Consider the following 15,402-nt stretch of genomic DNA (forward strand, 5'->3'; position numbering starts at 1 on the left):
GGATGAAGTTGACTTGGCCACTTACAAGATATCACCACTCAGCAACAAAACCCCATACACAACATCAGACGTCAAATCAAGCTATCATCTATCCATGACCCCCAATGCAAACCTCCGACCTCAACCTCACCTCCTTCCCCATGCCCGCGACCACTCCCCGGCAGTAAAATCCTGCCATGACACACAATGACAATTCGGGAATGTCAAAGTTGACCTGACCACCCCCCCAAAACCTGACCCAACCGGCCCCCTACTACCAACAGCCATCATGTCAGAGTTTGAGGCCGGGAGGCGCAATACAATATCCGTAATAATCCTGTTGACCTTCTCAAATACTCTCCTGGCCATGTTACTTACCAAATGGGAGCTTTGAGAGTCACCGGGTCGATCCCTTCCAACTGACCTGACCACTCCACTCAGCATTACCTGACCACTCCCTGGCTGTTACACAACCACAGTCATATGGCAACATGATCAGCAAAAACTTCCATTTGTGATACTCCAAAATGGACATCAATGGTGGGAATGATCATTGTCAGGATCGAGTCTGTATGTGCACACGCAGAGTTGGGGGGAGCATCTCGACATAAGTGTGTCAAGAGTTGACCCGACTACTTCAAGGAAGTTAAAGCTAAACTGAACTTTCAGGCGTTTTGAAGCTGACTCGACCACTTTGATGACAGGAACTCACCCAAAATATTTTCACCCGGAAGGAGGCTGCACATAACCATTCCATACAACTCTGTATTAATGATCCATCTCCATTCATCATCATGATCGGCTGTCCTCATATCTACGTGAAAAGAAACGGACGTGTCCCATATCCCGGCTTATATCATTAAAGCCCCCAGTCATTGTGTCCCATATCCTCCTTCCTTCGTCAAAATCATCAGCCCACCGCGCCAGCGATGAGACCCAAAACTAAAAATAGAGATCATGAAACGAATCATGTGCATCATGTACATTAGAGTGAGGATGCCTCCGTTGCTGTGTCCGTGAGGTTTGTCAAATCCGTGGAATCCGTGTTGTTGGCGTCGAACTTTGATGCCAACTCTGACGGCATGACATAATCCCCGAAGGCATCAACGGTGATAGAGAACTGCGTTGTCAAATCGCCATATGAGGACACCAAAAAGCCGATGGCCTCACCAAAAGCCAACAGCCCAAAGTTTCGGAGCATCGAAGGTGGCATTCCATATGATCCCAGTACCAGCGAGGCCGAGGGACAGACAAGAAACGGCCACCAGCTTTTTGTCGTTGCGGTCTTGAACATTGATTCGTTAACGGTCAAGGCGGCAGCGGCGGTTTCTTCGAGGGCATCCAAGATTTCGTTCGTAATGTTTTTTGCTTGCTTGAGCATGGATGTATGGTCCTCAACCTCGTCGGACAGCTTCTCGGTGGCGGCAAGAATGCGACCAACTCCTTGTTCAAGGGCATCCTGACGCTGGGTCAATGCAACGGCTTGTTGATTTTGGAATTGCTATTAAAGTTAGCGATCCAGTCAACGTAGCACGATGGGGGGTCCCTCACAATTTGCTGGCTCAGTGAGGCGGATGAGGCCATCGCAGTTGAGACGATGTCTATCAAGGCACCCATGCCGTCATTGACCCTTTTGGTTTGTTGGAGCGAGGTCTCATGAGCATGGGCCGCTCGGGCGCTACCATCGAGAACATTTGCGAAGAGAAGACCCAGTAGCTTCTGAAGACCTTCCGCATTCTCGAGACTGTCCTGCATAGATTCGGTGGCCTTTCGCATCGCAAAGTCGAGATCACCCGAGAGGTAGCTCTCAAGTCTCGACAGGCCTTCTCCTAACTCATCTACCTTGGGCGCGAGTCGGTCAAGGTTCTCCATAGATTGCCGGGCACGGTTATCGAGGTCGTCCATCCGTTTCTGCAGCTCGGCTTCGACGCCGTCGGTAAGTTTGGCAATGACCTGGGTAAGACGCTGGTACAGCAAGATGTTTTGGTCTGCCAGAGGTTAGCTGCCAAAACTCTCCAAACTTGCTCCCTATCTTCTTACCCTTCTCATTATCTGCCCTTGCCGCCTCGCAGAACCTCAATGCTTTATGACGATAGCTCACCCACGTGCTCCAAGCTGCATCCGAAGCTGCCAGCGCCGACAAACACAGTCCAATCTCCGAAGGCGTGACATGAAGCTGAGGTTCGCTCCGCATCGCAATTTGGGTCAAGGATGGCTCACGAAACTTGGCGCATTCGTTTGGTATCTTGAAGCTGCCCCTCTCTAGATCGCAAATCGCCAAGCTAGCCGCGTAAGAGTCGACGAAATCTCGCAGTTGCCGGCCACTGTCAGTCAGCATTGTAGCTTCATTCTTCCCATCCACCAATTCGCAGTTGTTGACGAGTAGGCGGGCTGCCACGCGATGGCATAGCGGTTCCGATTCCATCTCTTGGAGCTCGTTCAGCGCCCTTGTGTAAACGTCTGAGTGTCTCGAGTCTTGCTGCGAAAGCGCAGAGCGGCGTTCATTTGTATCAACTGCTGCTGTATCACTGTTGGCCCTCCGTATGGAGGCGAGTCTCCAAAAGTAAACTTACGAGCACTCGGCCTTCTCTCGGCCCTCCATCCAAATCCATCGACCCACGGTAAGAGCACCGTAAGTACGACCAGACCGGTCTTCATTTTCAGCATGGTATCGAAAGCGTTGATGCGCGAAAGAATATCGGTTGTCAAATTGACGGAACGTGAGAAATGGCGCAGAGACTGTTACCTGCTGCGGGCTTGACGGGAGAAAGAAAAGAGGATGGTCATCAAGTGTTGGAGGTTATGGGTGAAATTCTGAATTTTAGGAGTGAAGAGTGGAAGGTGCGAGGGAGGCTGGAGATAGTTTCAGGCAACCTCCTTCCTGCTCCAGTGGCAATGATGTACTGGTCGTAATCAAGTGATTATAGATCATTCAGATAAGCGGAAAGGTCCCGATTTTCCTGAGAGCAAGTAAAATTCCGTTGTCTCGTGGGTCAAGAGCAGAGGCTGCTTGGATGGTCTGTCTATGGCAGTCTTACCCGCATTATCAGCAAGATTCTAGGGTATTCTCCAAATAATAGGGCCGTTCGCCTCACTGGTAGCCAGCTGGGTCAGAATATCAGATTGGAATCCTCTTTGTCCTCAAACCATGAAAATATATGCTCTTGTGGAAGGGCCTATGATGGAAAACATGCCTTGCGAACATACTCCGCACTTTCTGGTCAACTCGCCTCCAGTACTATTCAAGATACCTAACATATATCATGTCAAATGATATTATGACGGGGCCACTGGCAGTGCTCTTGTTGTTTCTCCTGTATGCGGATGCCCATAGCGTTCCAGAGGGGGTTGCATCCTCCAACATGCCATTAGCTGATAGCAAGCGACCATCCCTAGACATATCATTATTCTTATCTCCTTTCAATTGAGAACATCCCCAAAGGACCCGATAATTTCCCCGGTGCATCATTTGTAAGGGTTGGAGTGCCAGCACGCGATGTGAGTCCTCATCCGAGACGGGGTGAAAAGAACGCCAAGTTGACACCAAAACAATGAAGTCAAGCCGGGTTTGAAGTTATCATGACCATAGGACATTGGGAGAGTTCCAACGAGAAGAAAAATCAACAATATACTCGTTCTTCCATAAAAGGCGTACACTTTTGATGCCCCTGAGGTTGACCTGTCGTTGTCTTGCTGACTCATCAACCGTACCTGCCAGCCGCCCCACCACACCACTCCAAAGCTCCCGCGGTCCGTGCTCCAATCTTTTTATCAAAAGCGATTTCCACCTCCCAGCGCCGGCAGCCAGCCCACTCCCCGACGCCGCCCCCAGCTTCCGAGCTCCGCGACACTTTGCGCGCGCATTCACTCCCTCCATCCCTCCTCCCCCTGAACCCCCACGGCGAGGTCTCCCAATCGCCCAAAATGCTCGCCTCCAACACCACCAGACGAGCACTCGCCTCGTGCTCCTCGACAGCCACCGCAGTCCTCCCCAGCTTCCTCGTACCAGCCCTCCAGACCAGTGCGCCCCGACGAACATTCTCCGCCACAGCGAACCGGCCGTCAAAGTTGGGGAGGAATCCAATCTCTATCCCTCCCGGAGTAGAGCTTCAAGTGGGGGATCTGTTCGTCAAGAAGGATGTGACCACCTACCTGCAAACCAAGAAGAGGAAGGTGGTCGTGAAGGGGCCATTGGGTGAGATTTACCTGGAAAAAGAATGATTGAGAGAATTGGGATTTGCAAAGTGGGAGGAGAGGGGCTGACATTTCAATCTGTGGGGGAATCAACAGGCCAACTGGAGCTTGACATCCCCTCCTTCGTCAAAGTCGACCACGACGCCGAGGGCAGGAAAGCAGTCTTGACCGTGGAAGACAAAGAGCAAAAGAAGCAAATGGAGATGTGGGGTATGCTTTCCCCCCATTGCCCATGCAAAAGGGAAAAGAAACGCTGACTTGGGACGAAAAATCCACAGGTACAACCTGGTCCTACCTCAGCAACTACATCATGGGCGTATCAGAAGGCCACACTGCCGTCCTCCGCCTCGTCGGTATCGGTTACAGAGCCACAGTCGAGCCCCGCCCCGCCCTCGAAGAGTACCCCGGCCAGCAGTTCGTCTGCCTCAAGCTCGGTTTCTCCCACCCCGTCGAGATGGGCCTCCCCCTCGGCATGAAGGCCAGTGCGCCCCAACCAACCCGCGTCCTCCTCGAGGGTATCGACAAGGAGCAAATCATGTCCTTTGCCGCCAAAATCAGGAGGTGGAGAGTGCCGGAGCCGTACAAGGGGAAGGGCATTTTCATTAATGATGAAACGATCAAGCTCAAGGCAAAGAAGATCAAATAAATGATGCGCCATCAGGAGAAGAAAAAGGGCATCTGTGTACATCTAGCAGTAGTATTCACCATTGGATTCTTGGTGAGTTGTATGATCGTGTGGCCTGTATCTGTGCCAAAAGAACTTGTACATTTACTTCAGACGTTTTTTTCTGCTTTTTCCCTTGCCATGCTTTATTTTACACCCAGGACCTCCTGGACGACGCTCAGAACTTGGCTGTGAACAGCCTTTGGCGCAGCAATGACACCGCTGTTGGTGGCCAACGTCCTCCCCACGCCAAAATTCAGACGGTTACCCTTGATATCGGTTACCTGGCCGCCAGCTTCCCTCACAATCAAATCACCAGCAGCGTGATCCCAGATCTTCTCCTGGTATGTCTTGGAAGTCGGCAAACGCAGGTAGATATCTCCCGCGCCTCTGGCAATAGACCCGTACTTGGCCTGCGAGTCCATTCTCACACTCTGCTTGGTAATCCCCAGCTTCTGCGCAATCTGCGCCGACTCGCTCTGGTTCGAGTGTCCCGCCTCGACACTCTCGCAAAAGCTTGCGTTGGACATGTCGGTAAGAGGCTTCATAGAGATGCTCCTCTCCTCAGCCAGGGCACCGGCCTTGAGAGGTCTGCTCGTTGCGCCCTGTCCAATAACCGCAGAAAAAAGCACACCCCTCCCTTCGTCGTCGGTAGCATTAGCCCCGATATCGGCCGTCAAAGGTGCCGCATCGTCAACCGGCAAGTTAGGACACCCAATCGCTCCCACTTTGACATCCCCGTCCTCTAACAGGGCAAGGCAAACGGCGTATTGCCCCCCTCTCAAAAAACCCTTGGTGCCATCAATTGGATCAATAGTCCAGACCCTCCCTACTTTTCCACCTTTGCTGTTTCCTTGGTCGATGATATCAAGCATTGCATCCGCATCCTTGATCCCGCCTCCCAAAAGCCCCTCAGCAGCGACGTCATCCAAGCTGGTAGTGCGGACAAGCTCCCAGATTTGATCGCGGAGGGGAGGGTTGGCGCGGAGCTCGGTGGCCTCTTCCTCGGCGACGATTTCGTCGTGGGGGAAGTTGTGCTTGAGGGCGGAGATGATCAGGGCTTGGGCGCCGAAGTCGCCGATGGTGACGGGGGAGGCGTCGTCTTTGGAGACGGTTCCTTTGGAGGTCTCGTGGAAGACGCGTTTGGTGAGGATGGAGGCGCGTTGGACGGCTAGCTGGGCGATTTCGAGCTCGCGGGAGTAGAGGGACGTCATTTTGGCGAGGTTTGGTGTGGTGGATTGGGAGCGGAGGTGGGAGAGGATGAGGGTGAGGCGGGAGGTTATGGAGGGGATGAAGGCCGCCAGGATGAGGATTAGGAGAGAGGTGAGTAACAAGAGAGGAAGACGGGGTTTATGAGAGGGATCACGAGGCATTAAACAGAGTGAAGGCTCAGAGAAGTTTGCCCACGCTCTTGGTGATCACGTTAGGTAAGATGGGTGGGTGGTGGGAGCTTGGAGGTGAGCACGCTTTCAGTGGGTAGGTGGCCCCGCATTATGTTGATATTGACGTCGTTCCTGAGCTGTTACCCCACACTTTGGCTGCAAAGTTGGGATCTAAACCTATGAGAGAGCCTGAAATAAGTGAAGCTAATGAGTTTCAAGGGGATTGGGATTTTGGACCCCTTTCTTATCCTTAAATTTTCGACCGCAGCCATCCCAGTGTCTTTTGGCAGGAGCTCCCCGATGACGGAAGACCCTTGACCCACTCAACTCCCGAGGGCCCAAGCTTCTCAGCCAGCTCTCTTTCAACCTCATCACATGACCGGAAGGAGAAGGGGGTTACATTCTGACTCTCTTTTGGACGCCTATATCGACTCAATCACTTTGGAAAATGTATGTATCAGCTTCAACGGCAGGCATGTGTCTTTCTGAGGTTTCTCATGTGCTTGGCCAGTGTCATCTAAACCCTAACCCTGATTACTACTCACCCCCTTTTTACCCGTATTTCGCCCCCGTTATTTTCCTTTTATCTTTAATAATCATCTCCCTATTTCCTACCATCGCTACTCCCATTCCTCGAGATTGCTTCTGGTACCTCCATCTCACAACACCCCAAATCCACATCCATCTCGACATACCCTCCATCAACATCCATCTCAACCCTCGGGGCAGGCCGTCCATCGATTTCCTGCGGTGGCAGACTTATTGACCTGCTGCCCATCTCTGTTGTGTCATTATGCTGTATCTCTATCTCTTCAATCCTTTTGTGTTGCTGGGAGTTTCTCTGAGACTTTCTATGCGGACGGTGCCGCCGCCGGTAGAAATAGAGAGCCAGAGCGATAAGAACAAGAAAGAAGAGCGAAGAGAGGATTCCGCCTACGACCAGTGTTGAGGTTGGACCTGGGGTGGCTGGAGGAGGGTCGTCGCTGGGCGAGGGGGCTTGTGTGGATGTCGTTATCTCAGTGCTGGTGAGCGAGGGCAGATGAAGTGTGGCTAGTTGCCGGGAATGTGAGACCGGAGGTCTTTGAGGGCGTTTGGGAGTCAACATCTATTGTCGACTTTGTGGTGGACTTTGTATCGGTCTCTGGAAATGACGATGATGACAATGATGAAGACGTCTGGGGTTTATTCGAAGAGGTAGAAGCTCTATTTGTGAACAAAGACGTTTCCGTTGGCCGAGGAATGAAGGCGATTGTGCTAGGCTTCGACTCTATCGAAGCTGGGAGGTTTTCTTTTTGTGTAGATGTATCAGGCGCTGGAGGAGAGTTGGATGCCGATGGGGTTCCGTTGCAGTAGGCCAGGTACCTCCCGAACACCGCGTCCAGCTGTTCATTGGCTCTCTGGTTGTCGTCGGGGACACATTCTTTACAGTCTGAATATGTGATTTGGAATGCTGACCCCGTCTCACAGAGTTCTTGGGACTGGCCCACCCTCAGTGCTTCGATGCGGGCGTTTTCTGCTTTCCTGTCAGCACACTGGGAGCAGTCAAGATGGAATTACCATACCACAGCCTGGGTAACATATATCTGGGACGCTGGCTAGATTCTGCCTTCTCTCAACGCTAAGTACCATTCTATATTTCTTGCTGATCACCAGCTAACAGAAATAGCAATGAGACAAAGTCTTCTGATCAAAAGCAGGACAGCGCTGATAATCACTTTACAATAGTTTAGGTAACCATATTCTTTTCAAAAGGGGTGCTCGAGCCGAAAGCTGTCCAAATCTCGTAGGCTAACTGTTGATGTCAGGTCGGCGCGAGAATGGCCTTGTGTGGCGTCGATCAGGCAATGGGGGCCAAAGTGACCATACCCAGATGACGAATTCACACTCCAATCTCATTTGACTTACACTGTAGCCTGTTGCTGCTAGCTTGATATATGTACTTCTCGTCTCGGGATACTTCTTAAATGCCGTAGTCTTTTCATGGCATTTCTGAAGCCAGCCGAAAACAGCACTCATTTGGGTATTGTCAACAATCATATCTACCTCATTAAAGTCCCGCTGCGCCCGTTCAGGAAGGGGGCCAGAATATTGGATCGTTACCTAACAGTAACAACTGCGAAGACCTAAGCTGTTCTAAGCAACTCACTTTAGATTCACTATCACTCGGCTTGCCTTTAATAAAAGCACAAGGCTGCATCTTCAGCTACTCAATTGCTGTCAACTAGACCCTCTAAAAACGCCATTCAACACGCAAACATATACTGTCTTTATCCGAAAATTTCTCCAAGAGCTTAGATACGCTTTTTTGTTCATGTAGTACTATGCAGAGAAAGATTAAAAAACTCTACCAAGCATTGCATGCCCAGAAACGTTATGTAATAATTATTCTACACGGATAATAACAGTTTCCTAACGAATCCATTTACTTCAAATATATATCATGCTTCTGTATCCAAGGGCAGGTAATCAAATAGCATCTGTTGAGCCTAGATAAGGTAGTGAAGCACTTAGTCACTGACATTAACGCTCACTCTTTGCTGTCTATTGTAAGCTCAGGACGCTTCATAGGATATCAGAACAAAGTTCAGCCAAACCGTAGGTTAGTAAGCTATCTATGAAGGAGAAGAAGAAAAAGACACATTATACCTGATACTGCAAAGAATCCCTAGCGAATATCTGAATACAATAGCGTGCGATTGTAGCTGAAGGCGTTTATTGAAATCATCAAGATCCACCATAAACCGCTGGTCTCCTTTTTGATGATAACCCGAAGAACAGAAAATTCCAAAGGCTTCATGAGGAATTCCTTGAAAGCTCTCAAGAAAGCCTGGGCTGAGTTTTTACCTGAACAGATTTAATCCAAAGAGATAATTAATCATGGGTCTAGTGCACGGGTGGTACAACTGTTTCCAGAATACCTAGCTGTGTTGCTGTTGAAGGTGCCTAGGTGAGGTAGGTAGGTGGTGTCCAGCCCTCCAAGAAGTAAAATGTTGTCTAATAGCAAATGTAATGAAAAGACAAAGCGAAGTTAATGAAGATGAAAAGCGGAAATAACTAGCGTGACCCAGTCAAATACTGAAGGCAAGGCTATTCTCTCCGCCCGACCTTCCCCTACGTAAAAGGTCTGGCAAGAGCCAACAGTCCACTCGGCGTCAATTGTCGAGTACTGTAGGTAAGGAAATAAGAAAAGTCCAGTTTCATATAGGTGAAAGAGCAATGTGAAACAGAAAGCCAGAGAAACCATAGGAGACCCAATCACAGACAATATTCCAGAATGAAATACTTCCATGTATTCCAAACCCTTAACCGTCAAGAAAGCTCCCCCAGAAGTTGGGCCGTGGCATCAAGCCAGCTCATTAGCCCTCTAGTCAAACCACTCCGGGCATACTGTTTCTTTGCCAGTTTTCTCATCAATATGGACGAACCTCTGGCGGTCAACGTCCCATTTCCAGTAGTCATCCTTGACTGCGGAAGCATCTGCAGTGCCGTTGGTGTCGGTGCAGGTAGAGTCAACGTATTCGGGTTCAGGGTCTACCAGACTCTCGTCATGATGTTGAGTGTCGTTGCTCCTGATCTGAGGGGGCTGATCGGGAGACTGGTGAGACTGTGAAGACACACTGCTTGTCTTTTCGACATCAAGCTGTGCGTCAATGGGCTCTTTGTGATTACCGGTGGTTCGGCTGATTACGAAGAGTTGGATTCCGGCGATGCTTGAGAAGCATGCGTCTGGGGTAGCGATGAGGGCGAGAATGACGACTCCGGGTGTCGTAATGTTGGAGATAGGTAAACCGAGAACAAGAGAAAGACAGAGCTTCGTGCTGCTCGACACGCACTGTTAGCTTCATTGCGTGGTTTATGCTAAATTATGGTTGCGAAAACTTACTATGACTTGACCGTGTTCAAACAACTATGCCGAAACTTTGAGTGAAGAGGTCCGTTGTCGAAGTATTTGGTGTGTTTGTACAGTTGGAAGTCCTCGCAGTCGCTGAAATCGCGATGGTCAGGAGATTTTTTACCGCCAGGACCATTGCGACAATACCACAAGTACGGGCGCGGACGGGAGCGACGAGGCATAGTTGCCAGATGAGGTCAGGTTTAGGTTAGGTATGAGTACTGCCAACTTATAGACTCGAAGTAGTAGAGGTTTGAAAGGTTCTAGAAATTGTTGGTAGTGTTGGTGGCCGTTGGAATCTGTAACGGAGATCAAGTAAAGTTCTAGGGGAAAGATACAGCTCTATTATAAAGAGATGCTCGCCCGTACTGAGGATTCTTCTGGAGCTACTCATGACATTGGTATGCTCCAAGGCTTCTGAGTCAGGAAGTAGTACACTGCAGAAGCAGTTAATTTGTTAGTGAGCTACCTACCCTGTCGGTCGTGGCTTGGTTCTCGAACTGCCTGACCACCCGTGCGGCGCTGGCTGGTGGCCTCGTTGACAACAATTTGGGCTTTGGAAATAGGTCATGATTGGTTTGCGAGCCCTGCTGACAACCATAGAGGTGTTGAACTAGCAAGCCATCTAAGACCATATTTCGAGTAATGTATATTCGCATCGCAATCATGCCCAGTGAAAGGTCACTCAAGCACCAATATGTCCATCTCCACCATGGGGCGGAGACATAAATGGAATTTAGACGATTCTGGGGCTACAAAATGGAATTTGCAGAGCCCCATTCGCTGGTGCGATGGTGCATTTGGTGCTGAATGTTTGAAACCCGCTTAGGTTTACGCACTCTCCAGTCTTCAACCCGCTGTTTCTAGAGATTCTCATAGGCCAATAACATGATGGTAAATGGAAATTCTGGTTTCTTTGGACTTAGTTGACACAATAGGGAATTGTAAATTCTGCCTCGCAGCTTCGTCCTAGTGCTTGGCACAACTGTTGAAGTTTGTAGGCTTTTTGACCGGGCACCCTCCACTTTCCATGGAGGCTTTGCGCAATTCCAGTTACTAAAAAGGTCACTGCAATTGTAATCAGGTACTGATTGGTTGCAACTGGACATTCCGAGTTGCAGCAGGTCTCGTCAGAAAGAGGCCTGCACGCCTCACCCCGGCCTTGAAGCAATATAAGGCAAGAGAAGAGCAATTCGGCCTCACTCAGTACCTTCTCTTTTTTCTCATCACTAGCAGCCATGAACCCTTACTCGTGGCCTATGACCTCGGCCTCGGGCCAGGAAACTTGGCGTGGAGCTCATAATGGTATACCTTTACCAGCACATGGTGTCCTCCTCATCATCGCCGGAAATCCCCAGTCTGTCCGCATAATTGCGTACATCGACGAGAGCATCGAGTTTTCCGTCATCAAAACTAGCGTCGCCCAGCGATTGGGAACGATTGTACACCCAGTTCCTCAGCAATACAGCATCATGATTCCGCGAGTTGGTCTTGTTACGCCGGAAGAATGGGTGACCATCACATGCGACATCCCGGAGATCGGGGTTGAAAGGAAGACAGTCAATGTGCAAATGGCAGAATGGAATGATCCTTTGGTTCACATGTTCATTGGCCGCCGTTTCCTCAGCCAACTGCTCACTGTGAGCCCAGAAGCCACCAACTACCACACCCCGCCATGTTCGCAATCTCATGTGGCTGCTCCATCTGCAGCTGCTGAACAGCCGGCACCACAGCTGTTTCTCAATGGAGCCGCAGCCGTTGAAAGTCCCGGATCTGTGATAGTTCAACATGGCAACAACACGCCACCCATGGGATTCGTCACCAGCTTCCTTGGAGCTTCCTCCACTCACCAACTTCAAGTCCCGAATTCGCATTCTCCCTTTTCCATTACGCACAGCACTGCCGACTTTAATAGCTCTTCTAGCTGGGCCCCGATTTCAGCTCCAAGCAATATATTCTCACTCAACACGTTTCCCACCTCATCAGTAACCAGCGGTGAGCCGGCAAACTACAGCCTTGAAGATAACAACACAACTGCTTTAACCCAAAACGGAGGCGATGCGACATCCTTTCACTTCGATGCTAATTACGACTGCGATGCTGATCATGATTACGATGCTGATTACGACTACGATATGCTCAACGCTCAGGCTCAAGCTGAGGAGGAGCTATTCGAGGGACAATGCGATGACTGGACATTCTGAGGTCTGGTGCGAGACTCGGCACAGTGTAGTAACTGACTACTATGAGCCGAGAAAAGTAGGTAAGTGACTAGCGCCGGGATTTTCTGTTTGCCTCTTTCCTTTAAACAAATCGAGAGAAGAGAGTGGGATTTGTTTGGTATCTCGTTGAGAATCATATAATCTTTTCTGGGAAACCATGTTGGCCTAAGGGTAACCATGTGCCATGGGGAAGTGCATATTGATGGAGTTCCCAAACCGGCGGGGACTTCTACAACGATACCTTAGTCATGATGTCTATGTAATTATGTTACTCGAGTATATGTAGACTTTAGATAAGGTACCTATAGGCTGCTGGACCTTGTGAGTCCATCTCATGCTGAATCGAGAATTACCTTCAGTCAGAGCAACGTTATACGTCTGTGCGCGGCAAAACATATGACAGTACAGAAGGCACGGCGAATATGGGGCGCATAGCATTTCGCTCACAAACGCGCCAGGTTTCCAGGTTTGAACCGCAAAAGGACCCCACTGCTTCATAGGTATCTATTGCACTTAGAATGAGCTAGTAAATCTAACACGGTACCCTTTGCTGCAATAACCCGATAAAAAAGCACCAAACTCTAGGTACCTAGTAGAAATGCTATGACTGTTTCTTGTATATGTTACTGTCAGAAGCTCGTCAAGAATCGGTCCCCCTGTCTTCAAAGCTTGAGCCCCTCTCGACCTGGAAAACTGGCAAGAGGAAAATAATGCACCGCAACGACTGACAGATCTCTCGTATCAAAATGCTTTTTCTTGCAGTATTTAGCCTGATCAGACTATAGACTGTGTGCCTTCTTCCAAAGCATCAACTGTTACTCTAATGAATCATGATTGGATGCTGCCAGGGGGTGGTGGAACACATGGTCCATGCCTTCGTCGTTTGCGTTGCTCGGACTACCAGCGCAGGGCTCCACTTCTCAGGGGGTTCCTTTTTGAAGATAGACGGTCAAAATTCTTGTTATGCAGCGAATCAGGACGACTGAGTGCTTCCATTGAGCAGTGCTGAGCCTATCAGATAGTCAGTTTAAGAATGCGGTGTAATGATTTGTTAGGTGGCTTGCCTGTTGCGTTACAGCGTCTGCCAATTGCTTTGAGGGTGTGTTTACATTAGAGTTTTCGTTGATATACGGTAGTTGTGGTGCAATTACTGTATTCTTGTGTTGCTTAAACTTTGATACGTGCACCACGGTGTTGGTGTTAACAGGTATGCGAGAGGTTGAAGGACAGTGAAGTGTTATGCGGTCAAGAATTGGAGGCTTTGCAAGAGTCGGGATGCTATAGCACTGTAACTTCATTTATCAGCTGTATCTATGTGTCTAAAAACTTGTTGGTACTACCTTGTGTACTATTCGCGTAGTTATGATTGTTGTCCTGTGGTGGGTGATGTTCAAGAGGGCCGAGTGTGCTTTCTCAAAGGTTTAATCGAACCAAGTCGGGCAGACAATTTCTCTTCCATTCTTCTCTTTGTGAACGAACCTCTGGCGCTGCTCATCCCATGTCCAGAACTCATCTTCTGTTGGCATATTGGTTGCTAGCTCCTCGCTAACTGTGTTCCCGGCATCGGTGCGCTGGTCCAAGTGGTCCTCAGGGGCAAAAGTCTGCAAGGTGTCCGCTGTTGTAATATTGCATTGTTTGTCGAGATCCTTGGCAAGTGATGTAAATGCGGCCTCGGCTGCGGTATGTCCATCTCCATCTCTCAGTGTAGCTGTGATGGTGTTCGTCTGGTCCGTGGCAGATCTTGACCTGATGCTATCGGTTGATCCGGGGTCCGAAAAAGCCAAAAGCAGTTTCGAAGGGTCAACCAAGTCCTCCCATGTTGTTCGGGGGATGGAATGGTTTGTTTGTTCGCTGGATCCGGCGTTGCAATTACCGCAGCGGTCCCAGGCCAGCAGTTCCTCTAGTGCATTGTTGTGGGCCAACTGTATCCCAGAGCCTGTGAGCAGAGGTTAGCCAGGAGAAGTGCAATGAGTTACATTGTAGAATGAAATCATCCTACAGCAATTGGGAGCATCATGTCGAAGCTTTGTCGAGTTGTACTGCGATAAATCACCACCACCATATCCAAAAAGAGTTTCGACATGAAAGGAGCGAGAAGAGCGCTGTAGGTTCATACCTCCTAAGGAACAGAACATCCTAACCTTCTAGATAGAGGAAAAGGAGCTACCAGGCGTATCTGATAAACGAACGGAAGCTGGTGAGGTAGTTGAAGAGGTTGTATTGTTGACTTGAGACTAGCTTGACCTCAACGAAATGACTGTCGTGCAAAGAAAAAGAAAGCTAATGCCACGAGTTCTTCGAGGATGTAGCACCTTTATACATAGAAATCATGGAATATTTTCGAAAATCTCGATCGCTTTCTTTGCCCTAAATCAGCATACGAAAGGGGGTGGTGCGTGTTTCGGTGAGGTGAACGCCTATTTCTGAGTAATGTTAAGAATCCTGCTAGAAATTACAAAGAACAGGTCGCTGATGGCATGCAAATAAGTCATAGAACCAGCATAAGCGACCGACTCCGACGCCATTGTTCCGGACAAGAAAACTGTGTTCTTCTGATTAGCGGGCAGGAACAGACCTGATCGACAACTGCTTCCAACCAACCCCCAAGAGGGTAAGGAGGTGCAGGCTGTGGCTTGAACAGACATCAGTTGTCTGCCCGTCAAGAAAGCCTTCCTGTATGCCGTGGCATAAAAGGCGGATATGTTCGCCCTACATAGAAATTGGAAAAGCAGAAAGGTTGAATCCAGGCGGTAGACAGACCTAGGATCCCTATAAACTCCCCAGTCGGCTTATGGCGCAGCGAGACTTCCACTTGATACAGTGATGGTATGTGGCGAAAGCTCATTAATCGGCCAATCTTGTGGCTTTCACTTGGCCCTTGAGCTTTGCCAAGCAGGTGAAGGGTGCTATTACGAGAGAGCCTCCGGCTACACTGTGGCTCAGACGAGAAAAAAGTCTGTCACAAAATCTTCTACTAGATAGAGGCATCCAAATTCCAAAGTTGGCGGGCCAGGAGTCTTCCGGTGCCCAATCGAAAGCAAGTTTCTCCACCGTAACTTTTACAGAGAG

At 49.5% G+C, this 15,402-nt stretch overlaps 7 protein-coding genes across 7 annotated transcripts; 3 read left to right on the top strand and 4 right to left on the bottom strand.

The window, feature by feature from the left end:
* Positions 1-705: 705 nt before the first annotated feature.
* Positions 706-2,793, bottom strand: QC762_407140 (uncharacterized protein). Its single transcript, XM_062890174.1, has 4 exons — positions 2,553-2,793; positions 2,020-2,499; positions 1,531-1,967; positions 706-1,480 (listed from the first exon to the last, which is right to left on the bottom strand). Exons 1-4 carry the CDS (start codon positions 2,644-2,646, stop codon positions 965-967), a joined length of 1,527 nt encoding a protein of 508 aa, XP_062743794.1. The 5' UTR covers positions 2,647-2,793; the 3' UTR covers positions 706-964.
* A 976-nt stretch (positions 2,794-3,769) lies between these two features.
* On the top strand, positions 3,770-4,819 carry MRPL6 (54S ribosomal protein L6 mitochondrial; the record flags this gene model as incomplete). The annotated part of the gene is made up of 3 exons (XM_062890173.1): positions 3,770-4,174; positions 4,270-4,383; positions 4,452-4,819. Exons 1-3 carry the CDS (start codon positions 3,904-3,906, stop codon positions 4,817-4,819), a joined length of 753 nt encoding a protein of 250 aa, XP_062743795.1. The 5' UTR covers positions 3,770-3,903.
* Positions 4,820-4,983: 164 nt separating this feature from the next.
* MET22 (3'(2'),5'-bisphosphate nucleotidase) lies at positions 4,984-6,210 on the bottom strand (the record flags this gene model as incomplete). The annotated part of the gene is made up of 1 exon (XM_062890172.1): positions 4,984-6,210. The coding sequence occupies one exon, from the start codon at positions 6,208-6,210 to the stop codon at positions 4,984-4,986; it is 1,227 nt and encodes a 408-aa protein (XP_062743796.1).
* A 59-nt stretch (positions 6,211-6,269) lies between these two features.
* QC762_407110 (uncharacterized protein) lies at positions 6,270-6,473 on the top strand (the record flags this gene model as incomplete). Its single annotated transcript, XM_062890171.1, has 2 exons — positions 6,270-6,294; positions 6,439-6,473. 2 exons carry the CDS (start codon positions 6,270-6,272, stop codon positions 6,471-6,473), a joined length of 60 nt encoding a protein of 19 aa, XP_062743797.1.
* Positions 6,474-8,682: 2,209 nt separating this feature from the next.
* Positions 8,683-10,432, bottom strand: QC762_407111 (uncharacterized protein). Its single transcript, XM_062890153.1, has 2 exons — positions 10,103-10,432; positions 8,683-10,037 (listed from the first exon to the last, which is right to left on the bottom strand). Exons 1-2 carry the CDS (start codon positions 10,291-10,293, stop codon positions 9,584-9,586), a joined length of 645 nt encoding a protein of 214 aa, XP_062743798.1. The 5' UTR covers positions 10,294-10,432; the 3' UTR covers positions 8,683-9,583.
* Positions 10,433-11,349: 917 nt separating this feature from the next.
* Positions 11,350-12,315, top strand: QC762_407109 (uncharacterized protein; the record flags this gene model as incomplete). The annotated part of the gene is made up of 1 exon (XM_062890170.1): positions 11,350-12,315. One exon carries the CDS (start codon positions 11,350-11,352, stop codon positions 12,313-12,315), a length of 966 nt encoding a protein of 321 aa, XP_062743799.1.
* Positions 12,316-12,824: 509 nt separating this feature from the next.
* Positions 12,825-15,055, bottom strand: QC762_407107 (uncharacterized protein). The gene is made up of 2 exons (XM_062890168.1): positions 14,450-15,055; positions 12,825-14,269 (listed from the first exon to the last, which is right to left on the bottom strand). The coding sequence occupies exons 1-2, from the start codon at positions 14,466-14,468 to the stop codon at positions 13,755-13,757; spliced, it is 534 nt and encodes a 177-aa protein (XP_062743800.1). The 5' UTR covers positions 14,469-15,055; the 3' UTR covers positions 12,825-13,754.
* Between the last annotated feature and the right edge of the window lie 347 nt (positions 15,056-15,402).

This window comes from Podospora pseudocomata, chromosome 4, assembly GCF_035222375.1.
Source record: "Podospora pseudocomata strain CBS 415.72m chromosome 4, whole genome shotgun sequence".
Lineage (NCBI taxonomy): Eukaryota > Fungi > Ascomycota > Sordariomycetes > Sordariales > Podosporaceae > Podospora > Podospora pseudocomata.